The sequence below is a fragment of the Fukomys damarensis genome, unplaced genomic scaffold (genome assembly GCF_012274545.1).
Source record: "Fukomys damarensis isolate Sample0158 unplaced genomic scaffold, DMR_v1.0_HiC HiC_scaffold_32, whole genome shotgun sequence".
In the NCBI taxonomy this organism is placed as follows: domain Eukaryota; kingdom Metazoa; phylum Chordata; class Mammalia; order Rodentia; family Bathyergidae; genus Fukomys; species Fukomys damarensis.
The window spans coordinates 4,710,547-4,731,683 of NW_022900944.1; the positions used below are offsets into that span (position 1 = coordinate 4,710,547).

Consider the following 21,137-nt stretch of genomic DNA (forward strand, 5'->3'; position numbering starts at 1 on the left):
AACTGTTCAAAAGATTTGCCTTAATCAGGCCCCATGATTTTCCTACAAATATAGCTTTCACTAAGAACAATTTAAGCCTAGCATGGTTTTTATCCTGACAGTACCTTAGAAGTACCACATTTGCAAAGAGTATAAAAGAAATAGCCTAAAGCTTTACACCAGAGCTGTGTGTTCACAGCATTTGTACCACATCAAAAATCCTACAGGTCTGGTCATCAAAAATATGTCCAGGGATGGACTAGGTTTCATCCCTTCTCTGAAACCATCCTGGCCACATCCACCATAAGGAATGGACAAAGGCAACTGGCTCCTCGCTTGTCTCCCTGAGTTCCTCTGTGTCTCTTACAATCTACTCTCTGGATCCTGCTTCCCAGCAGACACGACCTGCAACACTCAGTTTTCTTTACAGAGCTTTTCTCTACATGGCAGCTCCAGAAGGAAACAACACGACAGAACAAGATCCATCCCCTGGCATCCTTGGCTCATTTTTCTCCCACCTCTCTTTCTCTGAGAGTGCTCACCTTCCTTCAGCTGCTTTAATGGCTGCCTTTCCTCCTTCCTTGGTCCCTGTCAAGGTCTGGCAGTGACAAGGGTGTGCAGCCTACTTTCTGCACATAATAGCTCCATGACCTGAAGCGACTTACTTCCTAGGCCTTGCGTTTGTCAGGTGGAATAAATGACTTCATTTTTTGTGTGTGTGTGAAGGGTAAATGAGCTAATGTGAAATATTGATAATTTTGCTGGACACATAGGAAGTTATTAACAATATTTACTATTGCTGTTATTATTTTCCCCTCTGTTCCCTTTGAATGTTTTCCCTGATCATTTTGGATGACAAAATTAATATAATGTTGTTGGTTCCTGGATCTCCTCTCTCAGGATCTGCTCTGTTCAGAAAGTTACGTCTACTTTTCTTTTGAGAAGCATTCTTGTGTTACTTTTAAATTTTTGTCTTTAATTGACTCATAATAATTATACAAATTTATGGGATACAGCATGATTCCAGGCACCAAAATACAAATATTGCATGATCTCACTCACGCGTAGAATCTCAGAAGCCATCTCCTAGGAGTAGAAAGTAAGAGGCTGGGGAGGGAGTCAGGAAGAGATTGGTCAGCAGCTGCAAAGCCACACTGGGTTTTTAACTGTCGCTTGGCATCTCTGTATGGATGCCTAATTTGCATCATTAATTCAGTATTCTAAAAGAAAAAGCATGGCACAGATGGGACCCTTATATCCTCTGAAGTTCATATTCTCTCTTCCTAGCACCTAATGTGATGGGATTAAGAGATGGGGCCTTTGGAAGATTAGGATGGGGTGCTTGTGAAAGGGGAATGTCTTGATGGAAGAGATTGGTCAGCAGCTGCAAAGCCACACTGGGTTTTTAACTGTCGCTTGGCATCTCTGTATGGATGCCTAATTTGCATCATTAATTCAGTATTCTAAAAGAAAAAGCATGGCACAGATGGGACCCTTATATCCTCTGAAGTTCATATTCTCTCTTCCTAGCACCTAATGTGATGGGATTAAGAGATGGGGCCTTTGGAAGATTAGGATGGGGTGCTTGTGAAAGGGGTGAATGTCTTGACAAAAACAGTTCTCTAGCCCTCCCTCTCACCTGTGAGGACACAGAGAAACCAATAGCCTGCAGAGTGGAAAAGAGCCCACACTGAAACCCAATCATACCACACCCTGATCTCAGACTTCCAACGTTCAGCATGGTGAGAAGTAAGTCACCCAGTCCACGGGGATTTTTTCCAGCAGCCTGAATTGACTATGGCTCACAATCCAAAGTTATCTGCGCCCCTAAGCTGTATTGTTCCTTAGAGGTAGAACTGGGATCCTCTATCCCATGCATTGAGGGTGGGTCACCAGGACCTCTTAGGACACTCGAACAGGACTTTTTCACACCTGTTCCCTCTGCCTCACTTCCCTATCAGCTCGTCATGCTCCCCTTAGTAACTTGGTTTTGTCTTCCCACAGAAGTCAGACTGATGTTTCTATTCTATTTCAACCATGTCTTTCTTCCGTGCACACTTCTCCAGTCTCCATTAACTCAACAGATGAATCTCAACCCCTCTTGCTGTCAGGATCCAGCCTGTAGCAGGAACTGTCTCTCTGGCATCCTGGCATCAAGATGACTGAACAAAGATGAAACTTACCATTGACTCCTGGACTTCAGCACAGTCCTTCCACCTAGAAATCTTGGGGGTTTTCTCTCTCTCTTATTTCTAGTCGAAACTCAATGTCCACTAGGGCCTACCTCAAATGTCAGCACCATTGCCGATGACGCCTGTCTCTCCTGAACTCCAGTGGAGCTCTGCTTCTCAGCTGCTGTATTTACCACCCCCTGGCTTACCTCTGCATCCTGGGTGTACTTCCTTTATTCCTCCTTCCCGATCATAACTTCTTCAAAGGCACTTATTATATCCCTTAAAGCTTCCAATGGGATAAAATGAATGGCAATAATTGCACTAGGAATTAAGCTCATTTATTCTGCAAAGCAGCAGCCTGTTGTCAAATGCTAACTCTCTCCTTCACAGCCCTCGTAAAAAGAATTGGAAAGCATATAAATGAAGTAGCACACAAGAGAAACATACAGTGTGAGCAATTACGCCAATTTCTTTTATAGGAAGAACGCAGCTGAGATAAACATGGAAGCAGATTATTTACCATCCACAGGTCTCATTACCAAGTTCTTCTACATTTTTCATTAAAAGAAACCAAGAAATACAAACAAAAGTAGCCCTTGAGAGGAATTGGCATAAAGGAAACAGCTCATATATGAGAACAGCCTCAAAGATATGTCTGTTTCTAAAACTACACCCACTAAGAGTGCACACACGAGCTCACAGGTGTGCACAGGTGCACCTCCAGATGTGCACAGCCACACAAAGGTAAGGAAGCGGGTCAGGTGGGAGACACTTACCTTCAAGGCATCCTGGGTGTCATCCAGACAGTAGACTCGAATGCTGTACTCCAGGGAGGAGCAGCAGAGGGGACCAAAGATAGCCAGCTTCAGGCGCTTGGCAGCAGCTTTGGTGGTGGACTGGCCGACCAGGGCGTAGGTGCTGAGGCTCTCCGTGAGGATGTGGCAGGCCTCCGCATCCAGCTGGATGTAGCAGGGTGTGGTGAAGTTTTCTTCTCCGACCACCACCACATCCTGGGGGCAGAGAGCAAGGGCTAGGGCTGAGCCCCTGAGTGCACATTGGCCACTGTGGATGGCAGTGGAAAAACAGGGTCTCTTCTCCTCAGTTTTATTTTCCTGCTCTTTATGATTCCTCTATTTCTAATCGGAATCATTAACTCCCTTCCTGTCGTTGCCTACACACTGATAATGTTCTTTATGCACGTGCCATTTAGTGCTTTTTTGATCTTCTGAGAACTTACATGAAAATCTAACACACTTATAAATTATCCCTTTTTTCAATGTACTGAGCTTATTACTGTTTCTGAGGATTTAATGTTTTAATCTTTACCTTTCTTATTTAATCTAAAAGACATACTTTATTCCAATGTTATTACAGAATGGTGCTTTTCCACTAAATCTCTACATATTTCAAAAGAACTGGGGAAGTCAAGGCATTATACCATGCTGTACTAGTGTGTTCTTCAAAAATTCACTGGCCAGTTACTTCTCAAAGCAATATATCGTTCTTCCTACATAATCTGGCTTGCCACCTCTACAAACGGCCAGAGAGTATGACAAGCTCTATGTCTGTACTACATGTCTCTCTCTTTTATTCCCCATATAACCTAACAAACAGACTACTCTTAAGCTTTAATATATATATATATATAAAATAAATAGAAGTGAGGGGTGAAAAATGGTTACTCATTCAATCAGGTTTGATTCATCCAGATGGCTCAAGCCAAAGTATAAATAATCGGAAAGAGCGAGCACAGAATTCATGAAACAATGGCCATAGCTCCAGCTCTGGTACCTGCTTCAGGAGCTGGAGCTGCAAACCAGGAAGCAGGTAGGACCTACAATGCAAGGAGCAGTGGGGCCTGTGGCAAAGCATGCCCTCTCCGAGGAGCCCGGTCTTTAGCTTGGCCTGCAAGGTCGGGCAGGGTTGCAGGCCCCGTGCACATAGGACCTTGCTTTTCTGAGAGAAACTAGAAGATCATTACTTTATAAGAAATCTTCCAACTTGTTGGAATTCAAATGTAAAATACAGTGTCATGTGGGAGAAATAAAGCACACACATGAGCACGATTTACCCTCTGCACAGGCTACTTCATCTCTGTGGGGCAGGAGTATGTCCCCTCTGCTGTCTGTTGTGTCTCACTGGGCCTGGTGTACAGGGAGCAGCCAGCAAAGGTTTTTTGAAAAGAATGAATGAGTGTTTCATCATAAATGTGGGCTCTGGGACTGAGAACTATTAAAGAAGCAGCCACTGGGCTGGTGATTTAGCTCAGCGGTTTGGTGGCCTGCCTCGCAAGCACAAGGACCTGAGTTCAATTCCCGGTACCCCCCCCAATAAAAGAAGCAGCCAGCTTGGGTGTGGGTTATTAGTTAGGCTGTATGGTTCCACCTATGACAGGAGTGGTATTTTAACAGCACTGGTAAAATCAGTTTTTCAGCTGAACCTCTCTCCCCAAAGGTAGCTCACACTGAAAAGGAAAAAACAGAAAGAAGCATAGTATCTTCGAGTTTACTGCAGGCCCAAAAGCGCACCTGGAAAGAAGCTGCACTGTCCAGCAGGACAAAGGCAAACCTCAGGGTCACCAGGATGGGTTGTTACAGAGCCTCTGAGAAGGCTAGGCTAAGCACAGGGTGGCCAAGTCTCAGAACTCATGGTGGGAGTACTCAGAAGGACACTCCCTTCTAACGTCCATCTTCAGTTCACTCTGGCCGGTGTACTCGTATTACTCAACCCCAGAGATGACAGAGTATCAGGCAGGCAATCTTGCAAACACTTGAGAGTCATTTCAGATAAGGTTTTAGATGTTTTTCTTTTATGTAAACAGTTTACAGTTTAAATGAAATTAAAGTAAGATCTGGTTAAGTCTGCTCTTAACTCAACTTAAAGATAACCTAGATTTTAGGTCCTCTAACAAGGAATGATTACTTTTTGTGGCCACAAGAGTCAAATGTTCACAGAAAGGAAAATCTAGTTAATCCCAGGGTGCCCTGCTACTCTGCTAACTTTATGTTTTCCAAAAATATTAGGGGTTTAAATTTTCATATATGTCTCTTTAGAAATTTTTTTTGCTAAAAGAAAAATACCATAAGAAATCATGTGTGTGTATAAATATATATATATATATATATAATGTATACTTATATACAAAATATATATACTTATATATGCATATATAATGTATACTTTATATATAAGTTCATATTTTATATGTATAAACTTTAATGTAAATTTACATTTGCATTAATTTTTATAACTACTTGACATTATTTGATGAACATATTCCTGAGATATAAGTGCCGGGTGAAGAGATGTGATGTAAGGAACTGAACTCATTTAAGACATGGTCTCTTAAAGGTTATGGTGGCATCAGCCATACAGAGACACAGTGACAGTGATTTTCCTCAGTCTAGTGGCATTTCTATTTTACCAGGTCCAGTTCATAAGAATTATTTCCTAATTATTTGTCTGCAACATTTCTCTATCTGCGAATTAACTGAATAAATAAATATCACTTCCTAAAATACAGCATCTATATTCCAAAAGGAACTTGGCTGAGACTTTTGAGTATACTTTCCCTGAGTTAGCTCATCCTTGACCATCTTATTTTTTGTGTGTCTGTCAATCAGAAGACAAAGCACTTAGGAATCAGATTATCTGCCTGTCTCTGGCTGTGAGAGGGACCTATGTCCCACCCGTGTTTGGTTGTAGAACAACAGGCCTCCTAGAGGGCTCCCGTTGGACTCCACCCCCATCCCACGAGAAGTCCCTCACCTCCCACTGTCCCTGCACTGCCTGGTGCTTGAGCTGGATCCTCCAGTCCTCTGTGCTGGGGTCTGCGCAGTGGTGCAGGGTGAGAATGACAGGGCGAGTCAGCAGAGCTCCGGGGGGCCCGCAGCTCACCACAGGGGTCAGCAGTGTCTGGGAGTCTTCCATGGGGGGCCTGTGGAGAGCAGAAGCCATCTCAGTGACACTTCAGAGCACTGATGTAGTCGGTACTCATTGAGATCTGAGATCTCCAGTTGTACAAACAGTTCAAATCATTTTTTCCTGGAGCTATTTTTGGGGGGTAGGGGCCAAGACAGAAATAAATGGGAAGACATGCTCTTTATACTAAGACTTTGATCTTGCTAGACTGGAGGTCTTTATGATAACAGTAAATCTCTTTGATCTGCTTTCCTCAGACAAAGGTCTGCCTTTGGTAGCTTCCTCTGAATTCATGAAGGATACTTTCAGGATGGAATGAGAAAGAACAAAGGTCTTACGAAGTTACATAACTACTTTTTCTGATAATACTTGCCATTGGTCTCACAGGGTTTTAAATACTTTTGTGTTTTTAGGGCCTACCTGAAAAATACTTCTAAAAAAATCATTTCAGAATAAGGACACCCTAGAGCTAAATTTAAGTCCAAATGACTTGAGGGAATAATCCAGACTAGTATAGCAGATTCATTCTTTCAAATATGACCAAAAGAATATAGAACTGTATTTCTTTAGCGAGTTAAATAAAATGAGATCTCTTGATTTACATTATTTCACACTCAGAGAATCTGGGCAGAAAGAACCTCAAAAATCCAGATTCCTTATTTTCTTGCATATTTTTAAAACCTCCATTCTTTTCATTTAAAGAAAGTAACTAAAAGCAAATGGATAAATCAATCCAACATATCAATTGATAAGTGAGGAAGTTGTCCCCAAAGTGTTGGGCACGTTGCCTAAAACTCCTAGCTCACAAGGGCTGGTCTGTGCTGGAACTAACATCCCATCTCAAGGACTCTACCTGAGGTAGCTTTCACAGCAGCAGGCTTCAGACTTACAAGGGCCCTCAGAGGCCATGGGACTCCCCTTCTTTCCAAATCAAGAGCCTCGTCACAGCAGAGACGATGTATGCTTTGCAGTTTTTAGGCACATCCACAATTACAGTCCACAGCTACAAAGGGCTGCCTTTTTATCTACTCAAATTTACAAAATATTCTCAGATGGAATGGACACAGTCTTCCTTCCTTGAAATTTCTCTTCATGTGTCTTTGACCTGCTTTCTGGCCCATTTTGTTTATTTGGACATTGTTATGAAATCTCTAAAATCTTCTTTACTAGCGACGAAACATCCTGACTTCTTATTCCATATCAGCTGGCAAAGCACATTTTCCAGGTTTCTCCCCATATTTATTCATTTACATGTGGAAATTTCTCATTATTTCAGAGTCCTAATTAAATTTGGGCATCTTCAAATGAACCCAGTACACAAGTAGACACTACAGGAGGAATACTTTTCCCTTTGATTTGGAATATGTAGTACATTTACAAAATTGCTGCATGAGATTATTCTCAATCAAACCATTACTTGTAAATATTATTAGCAGGCTCTAGTTAGAGAAGATGGAGACACTATGATTAAATATTTCCTTTACAAAACAAGGCAAGGAAGATGCAAGGAGGTTGAGTAATTTGGTAAAGCTAACCATTTGAAGTATTCTGAACTTGACCACTCTTGGACTAAGGCCAGGTAGTTCTGCCTGTAATGATAGATTTTTGAGTCTAGTTATGCACATTCATATTTAGTTTTTTAGCTTTACCTTTATAATTCCAGCATAAATTTTTTTCACCATTTTTAATTGACCAAGTTTATAGGAACAAATTAAATATTTAAAAACAAAGGCCAGATTTTAGGTCTCGGTTGCGTATCCCATTCATTTGTATTAAGTGTACCTTTCCCTAATGTCCTAGCTTTGTGAAAGAACAAGTCAAACCTGTGAAAATACCTGTTAACATTCAACACCTAACATTTATCCCTATTTCTGTTCTATGATGCAAAGATTTTAACACTCAAATGGTACCTGAAATACCCAATTTTGTCATGAGCAGCATATTTCATTTTAAAAATCAGAGGAAGGTTATTTAATAAACTAAATAACACCATTATTTTAAAAGACACACACAGGCCAGTCTTTTACATTCAGAAGTGGTCCATATATTAATCACCCGGAATCCCAATTGGCCAAAATGTAACACTCAAATACATTAAATTTCTTTAAGGCTAAAAATATGTACAGTATACTATCACTTTTGTGGAATACTTTGTCAGAGATATCTGCTATTGCCTACACATTCTCTTCTGGCATTATGTCAGTGTAAATCTCTTAATGCCCATCTCTCCTCCAAGTACTTGCTATCCTCTATAGATCAGATGTGCCTGCCTTCCAAGCTCCCATTATAATTACCAATAACATCGTAATACAAGAATAAGGCCAGGGCAGAGAACTTGTGAAGGACACCACTTGAACCTCTTTTCCATCTAATACTAGTATTTCTGAGTTATTTAGTTCACCTAAATATAAACCCATTGTTTACATTTACGATATCCAGGCAACATCTTTCCATCTCATTCACGTGGATGTTAATAAAGAACACATCAACTTTGCTACACTTGTGGTGCCCACTTAAAATTGATTTTTCCTTAGTCTTTACAGTTATCTATAATTTATTGCATCCTTGAAAAGTTGGTTTACATCTATGGCTCGCCCTAATTTAACACCCGATGGATGATAGCAACTATCATTTTATAGCAATGGATGATAGCAACTATTATTATCTGTAGCATTGTTGGAAGACAGTTTTCTCAGGATTTCTCGTGTTATTTCATGTTCTTGACTGTTCAAGGGTGCTTATAGAGCAGTTGGCTCAGAAGACAGAGCCAGAGTCAACCTTTGGAGCAACTGGCACAGGTCTACTTCTCAACAGAAAAAGACATAGTATCCTAGGCCCGGAGGCCTTTATTGAAATGTATCAATGCAACTGACTCTCTCTGCATTATCTTTGGAGAACTCACTCTCAGGAAACTACCACAAAAATGATGCTGCTCTGGGTAGTGCTACTGCTGTGACTAATAAACCATCCTTTGTCTCTGGCCCAAGAGACTTATGTCCTCTATCAGCAGCCACACAACCAGTAGCTAATGGAGAGCTGACAGAGCAAGGCCAAATCCTAGTGCTTCCATAGTTGGCAAACATCGCTTCTAAAAACTGAAGCAGAGGTTGGCCTTTATTACCCTGAATATGCCCAGACTCTCTCTGCTCCTTTTCTTTCTCTAAAACTTTATTAGTATCTCATCAACCTGTGTCTCTTCCTGTTGAAAAACTCCAAACTTTCCTACTTTTGGTTTTTTAATATCTTGGTTTTTTAATATCATCTCCATTCACTATGACTATCAACAAAGTTTCCTCTATTACATCTAAAGTTAGCTAGGTATTGGAAATGCACTTATATTTTGGAATCACTAGGTTATCATCAAGCAGCTCTTTTAATATCTTGGTTTTTTAATATCATCTCCATTCACTATGACTATCAACAAAGTTTCCTCTATGACACCTAAAGTTTGCTAGGTATTGGAAATGCACTTATATTTTGGAATCACTAGGTTATCAGCAGCAGCTTGAGACCTCATGACTCTCCCCTTTAGCACTGAGGTTTTCATTTTCCCATAACTCAGTTTGTCCTTCTTCTATCCAGTCTGAAATTCCTTCTCTTACAATGTCAGTGAAGTTTTGCTTTCATTGTGTCATAGTTAATATTACACTATCTGCCTTAAGCAGTGACTTTATTATTCCTTAATTCTACTTTTCCTGTCAAGGGAGAGGAAGAAAAAAGCTGACAATGATTATATTTTCCTGAGCACTACTATTACCTTTTAGACACAAGTGTGCTTTGAGAAGCTAGCATTAAACTTTTGAGGAAAGAGACTAAAGTTGAATCCATTTCAAGCGGCTCTTGCAATAGAGTTGGGATTGGAAACATCTGTCAGTCTGGCATCAGCAGCTGGTGCTGGAAGCCAGGCTGAGTTGGAGTAGAGAGGAGAAGAATCCCTCCTGAGTGGGGGAGCTCTCAGGCGGCACCTCCAAGGGCACCCCTGGCATGGAGTATTGATGGGCACTGCTCTTGGAGGGGGGATAGCCAGGGAAGTAGGGCCTGAGGAGAGGGATGGGCGTCAAAGAGCTCAGTAAATCAGTGAGGTGAAAGGGTGTAACAAACAAGAAGTGGTAAAGAGGAATTCTTAACAAGGGGGGAAAACATATAAAAATAAAAAGAATCTCTTATATGCTTTAAGATGAGAGAAATAGCATAAAATTGGAAATATTTCCAAGCATAAGTGGAAGGAGCGATTAAGGTAAGATTTACATAACTATGTGAAACCAAAGGTTCAGTTTCTAAATCCACATTTCCTTTTTTATATAAAAGGAGGATATTAAAAATATATAAAACAAAATAGTAAAAATAAATGAGTCTGATTCATATTTTTGCAGAGGGTTTCACTCTTCATGTCTCATGTTACCCAAGTTATCCAAGCAAACAATCTATAAATATTAATTGCCTTTGATATAGAAGTGAACACAGATAAAAATTAGCTATAGATGCAACAATTAGTAGAAATTCAGCAATGAACAATGATACAAATTTTAAAGGCTTTTCAAAGTCCACCTAGCAAAACATCACAGTAAATGCTGGATGGTTTCGGAGTCCTCCAGGTCAAAGCCCATGGAGAGTTTGTTCCCCATCAAAGATATTTTGTCATCGTTTGCTATTATCAGTAAAGGAACTTCTACCTCAAAATGTATAATTTACAAAACTTCCATATAAGTAATTGCATTTGTTGCTCAAAGCACACCTATAAGGCAGTTGGAATGAGTATTTGTATCACCTCTTTCCCAGGAGAGGAAGCTGAAATCTTGAGGTACTAACACACTTGCCTAAGGACACAGCTAGTCAACAGCAAAGCTAGATCTCAAATGCAAGTCATTTCATTTCATTCACACCGTGGCCATATATGGGTTTCAGTTAGGGCCTTTATAGCTGTTTTGCTAGAACAAAACTAATTCAAAAGAATGTGCCTCCGTGCACCTCCGTGGTGTCTCCTGCCATGTGAGACACCTTCTGTGGATGTGTGTCTTCTGTGCAGTCCCCCAGGATGACAATCCCATTCTGTTCTCAGCTGCTTTTTAAAGCACACGCCTTCTCAGATAACTGAAATATCTGTACTCTCCATAATTGACAGGGAATATCTAACTCACTTGCTACCAAAAGCTCAATTGAGAAAAAAAAAATATCTATGGAAGCCACTCTGAAGGGAATGCCACCATTCTACACAGGCAAATCTGTGCCTGGATTGAGCCTTTACAGCTGAGCACGGGGCTCCTGTGTAATTATTGTACTGAATGTATACTTGTGCCTAGACAGTCTAATTCCACTGAGAGACACCAACAGGTGAAACTCACTGCAATCTCTATTTAAAACATATTGTCAATTTGTAGTAACAAAAATGTCTTCTTCATGAGGAAGCAAATAAGAAACAACTGAGCCTCTTCTGGGCGTATACTTTTCCCTCATAAAAATGCGAATCCTCTAACTTCCCACATTCCCCTTTTGCACTTTTGAAAGAGCCAATTCATGACCTGCTGCCAGTAAATGTGCTGGGGAATCACATCAAACCTTTTACATTCAAACTGTTCACCTGACTTTACCTTATCTTTACAACCTTATTTTCCCCGTTTTTCTCTTTGCAACAACTTTAAATATTTTCCCTTTTATTGAAAGAAATGTTTTTATAAATTATTTTGAGAACTTCTTTGTAAGTGGGATTTTAATAAATCCTACTTCTAAACACTGCTAAGAATCCAGAGAAAGAGATTTATGTGTGTGTGTTTGTGTGTGTGTGTGCATGCACACACACACACACACACACATACATACACCTGGACTCTACTACCTCTTCTCTTTAGTCTTTTTATAGTGACTCCTTCAAACGGAGGACCTTGGGAATCATGAATGATAAAGGAATCTCTACCTAAAAGGAGAAATATCTCTGAGTTTCACGGAGAAATAATGTCAATGACTATTTTACAAAACTCCAAACAATAACATGTCAAACAGAACATCTCCTATATAATTACATACATAAAGAAAATTTAGCCTTCTATTTTATCCTAACACATACTTTACTATTTCATTTTAGTAGATCTGTATGATCGTTTTGTCACCAACTCACACCTTAGCTATGTCTACAAAAATTTCACCAATAGAAATTTTCTGAAGGGCACCGATGTCCTGTAGTTGACAAATCCAATACCTTTTATTGTTCTTACTCTGTGTTTTTGTTTTCAGTATCATCATCACCAGCTACCTCCATCTTGAAGACCTCTTTGCCTTTGACTTTTGAGGTACTCTCATACCGTGGTTGACTCATTTATCCTTACAAATTTTCAGTCTTTCCTTTAGAAACAGTCACTGAGTAGCCACTCCAGGTTAGGGGCTGTGTATGTAAGTAATACTCGTCATCTGCCTCGTCCTTGCATGTTCTCTTTAGTTTCTCATCACACCCAAACCAGAAATGGGGAATTTCTCCAGAGCCAAGAAAGCAGGAGAGAGAAACCCTGCAGTGAGAAGCACCAGTCCCGCCTGACTGGCCGGGCTGCCCACCCATCAACCTGGCCTTTCTCTGAGAGAAGATTCAGCAGTGACAAGGCCTGTCTTGCCACATTCACGATGTTGTCACATGTCATTAAGCTCACACCCCCTTCAGACAGCTCACATCAGCAGATGACCAGCTGGATGGCACCCAGATGGACGCACACCAAGTCTGGGACACAATAGGAGGAATCAGAGAGGAGGAAACTGCTCAGAATTTTTCTACAGATGTCTTGAAGTAACACCCATATCTCCTGATGTGCACACCATCTCCTCCCAGAATAGTGCCATCTCCTGTCCTGTGAAGATCGGAAGGGCCTTCAGTGAACAGCAAGATATGCATCCAAATCCCAGGGCAGTAAGGAGCCCAAGGCCTGGTCTGTGTGCTGTTGCTGTGCAGGAGGAATGGAGGAGCCATCCCTGCGCAGAGAAGACTTGCAGTCGGGTGAACCACAGTTGGAATTCTGCCTCCTGAGCCACTGGCTATGAAATCCTGACTATGCACTTTGATGTCCTCGTGTCTTCTTTTCTTTGCCATTAAAGTGAAGCGTGTCATAACTTCCAGAGTTGCTGGATAAATGACCACAATGCTTTGTTTTATTACTAAATTCTAAAGGGCGTTCTTGCCTTTGTGCTTTTCCAAGGAAAATGCACCTAGTTTACCACAGAAAAATAGTGGAGGCTGGGCTTCTCATGTGATACGGTCTCAGGTACCTATTTCCTTTAAAACTCCTGAACTTTGTCCAGCTTTGTTTTTATAAACAGGAGTTTTTCGATGCACACCACATTTGAGAGAGCAACTCCCTGCACCCCTAGCTTCAGGTGGCAGGGACAGCAGGGAGCGATTCATCATTTCCTTTGCTTTCTAGGCAAAGGCAGTGCAAGCTAAAAGCAGAAGTGTCTAGCATTATCAATTTTGTTTTTTCTTTCCTTCACCTGCAATGTACAATGATCCTGGTTAGGGAGCCAACTACAGCAGGGAAGAGGTGCGTGGGAGTGCACCACCACGCTTCAGCTCGCACCTGCAGAAGCCTCTGGGGATTTGATCTTTAGCTGGCCATGATGGTCACCCTGGAAAGCAGAGGCCACCAGCACCCCACTGCTTCTCCACAAAAAGCGCAAGGCACCTTTGTTTCTGTTTACACTAACTGTTCATGTTGGCAGAGGCTTTGTGATGTGTTTAACACTAACCTCAACTCTGGACAAGGAAAAGAAAAGAAACTAGAGATCTTGAAGTTTGCTCATCTTTTCTCCTGCTGCACAAGAAGCGAGCTCTGAGGGCCTGGGAAAGTTGCTTTGCATTGGGGATGAGAAAAATGAATATTTGGTGTGGCTAAATGCAAGCCTGTTGCTGATTCTCTGCTGCTCAACTTTAAGGCATGAATAAAGCTTATGGAACTTCATTATTTTCATAGTCTGGCTACTGTTTGTATAGGTGAAAGTACACTGCCTAAGGAAAAAATGTTCTGGGTCATACCGATTATAAATACCAATATCTCCCCCTGAGCGCATGATAAAAGGGCTTTTCAGCTATTGAAGAGCAGACTTAAAATGGACGCTTTTCTGAGGAAGACAAGACAGGGGAAAGGTAGAATGCATAATAATGACAAACCATTTCTCCATCTGTCCGTCCCTCATTGCTCAGGGAGGAGCAACACTTCCTTTCCTCTTGGGCAAGCAAGGGTCAGTACTTGATAAGCGTCTTCATTTCCACAGCGTTTTATTTTAAGACCTCAGCACTCTTCAGAAGCACCCGTCCTTCGGGCTTCCAGGGCAGTGTTCACCGCACGCACACTCAATGTGGGAACTAATCAAGAAAGATGCCTAAAATTTGTCAGAGGCCAAACTGCAAATTCAATTTAGGATTTTTAAATGCCTGTTTTTTTTTTCTTAAAATAAGTTCATCCTTATGATTATGACGTGCTTGAGACAGAGCCTTTTCAGTCCATCTAGTTTTACTCAAGCCTAGACCCATATCTGAGAGGTCTGGTTGTGGGACTGGTCAGTGCTGCACAAAAGCAGGAAGTCAGCAGTAACAGGAGGACTCTGTGGGTGAGTGCCCAGGCTGGGCTAATGGAGGAGGAGCAGGCAGGAGGGGTTCAAAGTGTTGGATCCCCTGTGACTTTAACCCTGAGATGGGAGCAGCCTGGATTCTGGAGCCAGACCACATGAAACAGATGTTGCTGTGTCCACCCACATATCTCTCTGGACGAGCTGTGGATCATGTTTTCCCCAATCTTTGCTTTGATCACGTTTTCCCCAATCTTTGCTTCCTAAAAGGGCCACATTCCTCTTTGAGAAAAGGGTCTTTGTCATTCCACTCATGCTCAAGATCTGCCAAAATATCTGAAGTGTCTGAGATAAAGAAAAATAAAACTTGACCTGTTATATGCCTAAGGAAAAAAAATGTACGTCACTCACTATGTCTCAAAAGTACACTGTTTCTTATTTCTCTTGTTCAGTTCTCCTCCGGGTTAGACATTTAGAAAGTCAAGTGCAACAGAGAAAGCATATTTACCTCATATTTTCTTTCCTGTGTACAGTCACATACATCTCATAGACTCTCCCTTGGGGAATGGCGCCAGCAGGAATCAGCAAGCTCACTCCTGAATAGCAAAGAGACAGGCAATGGCATAAGACCTGGAAATTTTGGAATTGCCTTTGCAGCAACCACGGGAAATGATGTGATTTCTCGTGAGCACGTAGCCCTCAGCCGCCTTGTTTTCTCCAGAGACGTAAATATTCATAACTGCTCTACTCTCCTTCCTTATGGGCCTTACTCCTTACCACAGTTCCCTGTGAACTGTTACAGAATTACTTAAAGGAATGAGGTAATTTTTTAAACTCTTGTTTTATTTAAGGAATCAGACAGACGGTTCCACTTTTGTTTTCCTTGAAAAACAAGGGGAAAACAAAACAAAAAAAAACTGCTATTAAAATTTCAAACAGCTATAACGATGCATTGTTTCTACTTTTAAAAATTCCTTCCAAGATGCAGAGGTAGGGAAATGCCAACTTCAGCCTATCAACAAACAAACAAAACAAAACACACACATTTATTCTGAAATACCTGGTTGGCGTCCGTGTTATTCCACAACAGAGTTTGAGTCGGTGTGGCACCCCTTTTCTAATCGAGAGCTCTAGGAAGTGACATCTCAGTCACAGATGGTTACTACTTAGTCACTAGTTAGTGCTCTTTGGGAAGACCATGGCCCCAAGCTGCATTCAGGCTAACTGCCTAATAGCAACATTGGAAAATCTGAGCTTTCATCGGGATCTCCTGGAGGGCTTGTGGGAGTCTTACCCAGTCTCTGGTTCAGAAGGTCTGGGGATGAGTGGGAGATCTGCTATCGTACAGTGCCAGGCGATACCCAGGATGGTGGTTTGGGACACACTGCGTAAGAAACACTATCCTACACTGCTAGTCACCATCATGAGTGAGTCAGGGTGCCACGCACTCTGAAGGTATTTGCTCCACAATTTTACTCCAATAAAATTCAGTTTAATTTAGTGCGATGAAAGTATCGTCAGCAAGGCCATGGCATATGCCAAGTGGGTGTCAGGCAGCAAGAAAAGTTGCCTGACTGTGTTGAGAAGTCCCAAGCATGAGAAAATGGAGAGTGAATGGGGAGGCACTGCTTAAAGTCTTCACCTAGCTGTTTGGTGATGCTTAGGCCTGGGCTCCTGGACAAGGAGCATAACCCGAGGACCATGGTGCTGAGGGGAGTGAAATGTCAGGCTCCTGTCCAGGATGGTCTGCGGAGTGCACGCAGTGGGAGGAGGAGGACCACATGCGAGGCTACCAAGCCCCGGCAGGTGTTTTTCCCACAGCAGAATCATGAGATGTACCTTCATCTTTGTTAAGGGGACGAGAAAATTGTAGGTATAAGAAGCATAATGCTTGGCGCACGTGGGGAACTCGTCTTACTCTGGTAAACGAAACAGTGTAGGACGATCACCACCGTTTCTTAGGTATTAAGAATTTAAAGCAGGTTATCTCCCCTTCTTTCGCTTAAGAAACCTTTATACTGTCACATATGAAGAAGTGGCAGGTGTAGAGAAGGGAAGGAAAAAGCAGAAGACCTTGAGTATCACAGGGAAAAGAACTGTCTTAGAAATCATTATAATGTTTAAAGTAAGAACAACAGCATATATTTTGATGTAGTCATTTGATGGACTATTATAAATAGACATATACCATGATTTTAAATACATGCAAATAGCATGAGAATTAAGGAGAAAAAGATGAACAAACTATTTACAATCTCAGCTGGGTAAAAATGTACAGAGAAAGGAAAAACTATCTAATATTCCAATTTTATTAAAATTTCTTTAAAAGGTGTGGGGCGAAATGTTATCAATGCATTGAAATGAGGGGCTGATTAAGAAGAACCAAAGATAGTTGCATGTTCAGGCCTGTAGAACCATGGGTCTGTATATCACTTCACTATATTTTTTATATGACGTTAGCACTTTAGTTTGATGAAGTGACTTTCTACTTCTGTATTAAGAAATATTCATAACCTAGTCCAAAAGAGCTAAGGTAGATTCGGAGAGGAAGTTATTAGACCTCCAAAGACCCATGGAGGAAAAGTCATTGCTACTATTTTTTTTTTCAGTTTTTTTCCCTCGTTGAGTTTATTGGTACATTTTAGGTATGTAGTACAGTTACATTCATCATTGGGCTCTTGAACCTTTATATGACAGGTTTTGGTTCTCATTTTTTCCCCTTACCCTGACTTCCCTTCACCCCCTGCTCCCTTCCCTATTTACAAAGACTTTATTTCCATTTTTTAATTTTCTCATATTTTTTTTTCTTTTCCCTTATTTCCTTTCCCCGACCCTTTCCACTTCCCCTACACCTTTAGCCCTTTTCTTGCCTATTTCACACTGTCAATTCATTGCTCTTATTGATTAATCATTTCCAACAATGACAGTCACTCAATGAAGTTCACCATGAAAGACCTTTATGAGGCTTTTTCTCTAGTTGCAAATAAAACTACGTAACAAACTGAAAACTAAATAACACCCAAGAGGACATCTACGTGGTGGGGATCATAGTGGGTATATCTGAGGTCTGCGTGAATATTTTACCATTACCTTATAGATGGAGACTCTGTAATGAGCAGAAGATGAATGAGGATGAATGAGGATGAATGAAGATGGGCCGTCTATTTTGATGTCTCTGATCATCTGAAAATTAGTGTTCTGAAGTTTTGCTTCCTTTGTAAACTAAAAGTGGACCCATCGATGTGTTTCCTAATTAACTGTCCTTTGAAGGTACAGTGACAGCAGCCAGGGCTACTGGCTTGATGTTGCCTGCTGCAGTTCTATGAGAAAGAAGTCTCAGTGACAGTTCTAAATGATAGCCCAACAGAAAGTTTTGAATAAAATATTTCTGGAGGATGTGTTTGCAGAATTGGTTGTGGGACAATAAATGGTTTTGCATTTTTGTCTGAAGCAATATCTGATTTATATTGAAAGCAGATTTGGTTTAGATAGGCTATATTTAACTTTTAAAGTCTAATGAAAACAAACAAAAAATACTGGGCATAAAAGAGCAGGTTTTAAGCCACATCTTTGCCATTTAAACCTTTATGAGTTACCTGAATTGGGGACAATCAGATGACCACCAAGGGAGTTAAAGGTGCCAAACGCTGTACAAGATGGGTCAGTCTGCCTGGCCAGACTCTGGTTCTTCAGGTTAAGAGCCTCATGCTCCAGCAAGGATTGTGTCATCTGGGGGGACAGCTTGGATGTGAATTCGGAGAGGTCATCTTGGGGCGTGACAGCACCTGAGCTGTGGTGCACTTTGATTTTCAGGTTGGGCAGCGGATCCAGAATTGGAGAATTGGTCATGGGGATTTTGTCCGAGACATCATGCAGGGCGTAGACAGGTCCTCTATACATGGCCGCAGCCGATGTGAGGTCTGGGGGCACTGCCAGGAGATCTGAGCCAGAAAGAGAAGAGAATTCCATTTGTGTTCTCCATTCAGGCAACCGACATCACTCAGACTGTGCTGCCCACTCTCTGAGCCAGAAGCAAAGCACTCGGCTAACCCTGGGAATGTGCGGACTCTGAGGCGCTGCTCACAACACCCCAGACAGGCGACGGGCATCTGTTTTATTCTGGGCCATTTCCAAGTGGCTCAGCTCATTCTATGTTTAGCTAAGGTATTAGGCTATTTCAATAGACAGGATCGGACAATAAGCCCCATGAGGAAGTCAGTTTGCTAAGGGTTTCCCTTGTCTGTTCTGGATTTGATTTGCCTGTAACCCATTGCAGTCAAAGCAATACAAGATGTCTTGTCAAAGAAGGGGAGACAGGGAGACCAGGAAGTCAGCCAATGAATCAATGCATTTTTTAAAGACAGAAATTAAAAAGTAGGACATAGCAAACTGTGAGAAATTTAAAAAAAAAGGAGTTTGTGCACTTGGTCAGTTCTGATTTGTTATGTGAAATGACACCAACCCAGTAATGAGTGGAATCAGTGAAAATTGCTCTCTTCATGGAGCTACATTCTAGCTGAAATGGATAACCCAAACGTCTCGAGCTTGAAGCCACACAGGGAAATGGTTCCCCTAAGGCACAGGCTGTGAAGCCGAAGCCCACTGACCTTGTCTGGCTGCCTTGATGTTCACAGGCTGGAAGCCCCCATTGAGGGCTGAAGAGTCAATAATATCAGACTCAAAGTCCCGGTGATTCTTCCGATATACAAACAGGGCCACCGCCACGGAGATGGCCAGACACACTATCACCGCGATCACGATTCCCACGTAGAGGGCCACGTCATCCGAGTCAGGAGCGGCTGGAGGGAGAGAATGAAATGTGGGACCAACTACTTATGGAAAGTTCCCACAGGGCACATATGTATTGCTGTAATTTCTTCAGACTTTTACTGCCTTTTTTATAGGTTAATTTCAAATCTATTTCAAAAGCTGTATAAAATGACTGTGGCCTTTCAGTGGAAAATTATCTCTGATTTCTTTTTCTTTCGCACTCTGTATCAATCCACCCGATAATCTATCTTATAGCTGGGCACCATAACAGACCATTTATTACTGGCACATAGAGAAACCAGAGCTAAAACTATCCCAACCCACAGAGAAAAAAATAAGTTTATTACTCCTTTCAGGAGAAAAAGTTTAGAAGAGTTTTTGAACTCAGTGATAGTTATTTAAAAAACATGAACACTGTTAGAAATACATGGCCTGTTTTGAGTCCATATATTTATTGAACTAGAATATTTTCCTAAGTTTCATTCCAGGTCATAAAATTACTTTCCCTACCTCTCTTCTTACTTTCTCCTAACTCAATGCAGGGGTAGGTGGGAATGGTGTAACTAAGCAAAGTAAATATTAGCAGCAAACACTGCACTAGAACGATGTGCTTTCAGAAGGCCCAAGTCTTGGGGGCAGAAGTTAAGACCACGATGTTCTCAAAATCCAGACTTCTGGTATAGGTACAGCGTTTCTCTGAGCTTCGCAGTGACCATTGTGGAAGATACAGTGAGGTTCTCATTCCTGGAATACACATAGCTCTAAAGTGCACTGGGGAAGATACAGGCCGGGATCAGTGACCAACATGGTCAGATGACCCCAGAAGCCAAGTGAGCTTTAACTAAGACAGGGTGTGGTCCACTAGTGCCTAGTTCTTGGTAAAGTACAGGAAAGAATTTCTATAAATGCTGCCTGTTTTCTTGGTGGCACAGAGCCCCCTTTGATTCAACAGGAAAAAGACAAAAGAGCTGGTAATTAAAATATCAGCAGCCAAATTAAAACATCAGCAGCAAAATTAAAACTTCACAGAACCACTCAGCTAGTGTTAAGTCTCTGCCTTCCATCTTCTATGCCCCACAGAAGACTAGCAAAGTTAACCAAGGCTGCTCTGCTCAAGGTAGAAGAGGGGGTCAGTTTAATTCTTCACGTGGTCAAGAACCAACTCAAATTTTATGGTCAATTTAATATATACAGGCGTTCTTCGGTAGGCAGAATTCTAATGCATGGGTCCTGTGACTTAAAATTTGAGGAATCAATGCTCTCTCTTTGGATTCACAGCCACGTGGTTAGTTTGAGGAAGTTAACTCGCCCTTTCCTTTGCCAGTGTCACACGTGATAACTTACAGTCTAGCATCATGGTGGCTTCCCCAGGCTGGCAGGTAAACAAATTTCCTGTTGGAAATTGCCCCATCTCTTTTGGTGTTTTGTGTTTAAATGTACTGTGAAAGGACTGTTCTTCTTTTTAAAAATATTGTCCTTCCCAAAGTTTCCAACATTTTCACTTTCCCATTAATCATTAATATTGACAGTTTATTTTTTCCACAAAATAGTGGCATTCCAAATGCTCTTGGTTGTGGGAGTGTGGTTTTCCAAGCTCTTTGCTTTTGCTAGGTTTCATTTGGGGCCGTGCCACAGAATTTTAAACTCTGGTCACAACATTATATGTAAATGCTTAATGTTTTACTTCACCAGGCAATGATTACTTATTCAACATTCATGATTTCTAGCATGACAGATATGCATTTTCTCAAC

The 21,137-nt window shown here is 41.4% G+C and overlaps 1 protein-coding gene across 1 annotated transcript in view; it reads right to left on the minus strand.

Moving 5' to 3' along the window:
* Unc5c (unc-5 netrin receptor C) overlaps nucleotides 1-21,137 on the minus strand; it is a 159,128-nt gene that overhangs the window by 23,985 nt on the left and 114,006 nt on the right. Inside the window, exons 9-13 of the mRNA XM_033757760.1 lie at nucleotides 19,223-19,414; nucleotides 18,212-18,556; nucleotides 15,124-15,211; nucleotides 5,922-6,090; nucleotides 2,930-3,163 (exon numbers count right to left, since the gene is read on the minus strand). Of these exons, the coding sequence (XP_033613651.1) occupies nucleotides 2,930-3,163; nucleotides 5,922-6,090; nucleotides 15,124-15,211; nucleotides 18,212-18,556; nucleotides 19,223-19,414 (1,028 nt within the window). The remainder of the gene's footprint in view (nucleotides 1-2,929; nucleotides 3,164-5,921; nucleotides 6,091-15,123; nucleotides 15,212-18,211; nucleotides 18,557-19,222; nucleotides 19,415-21,137) is intronic.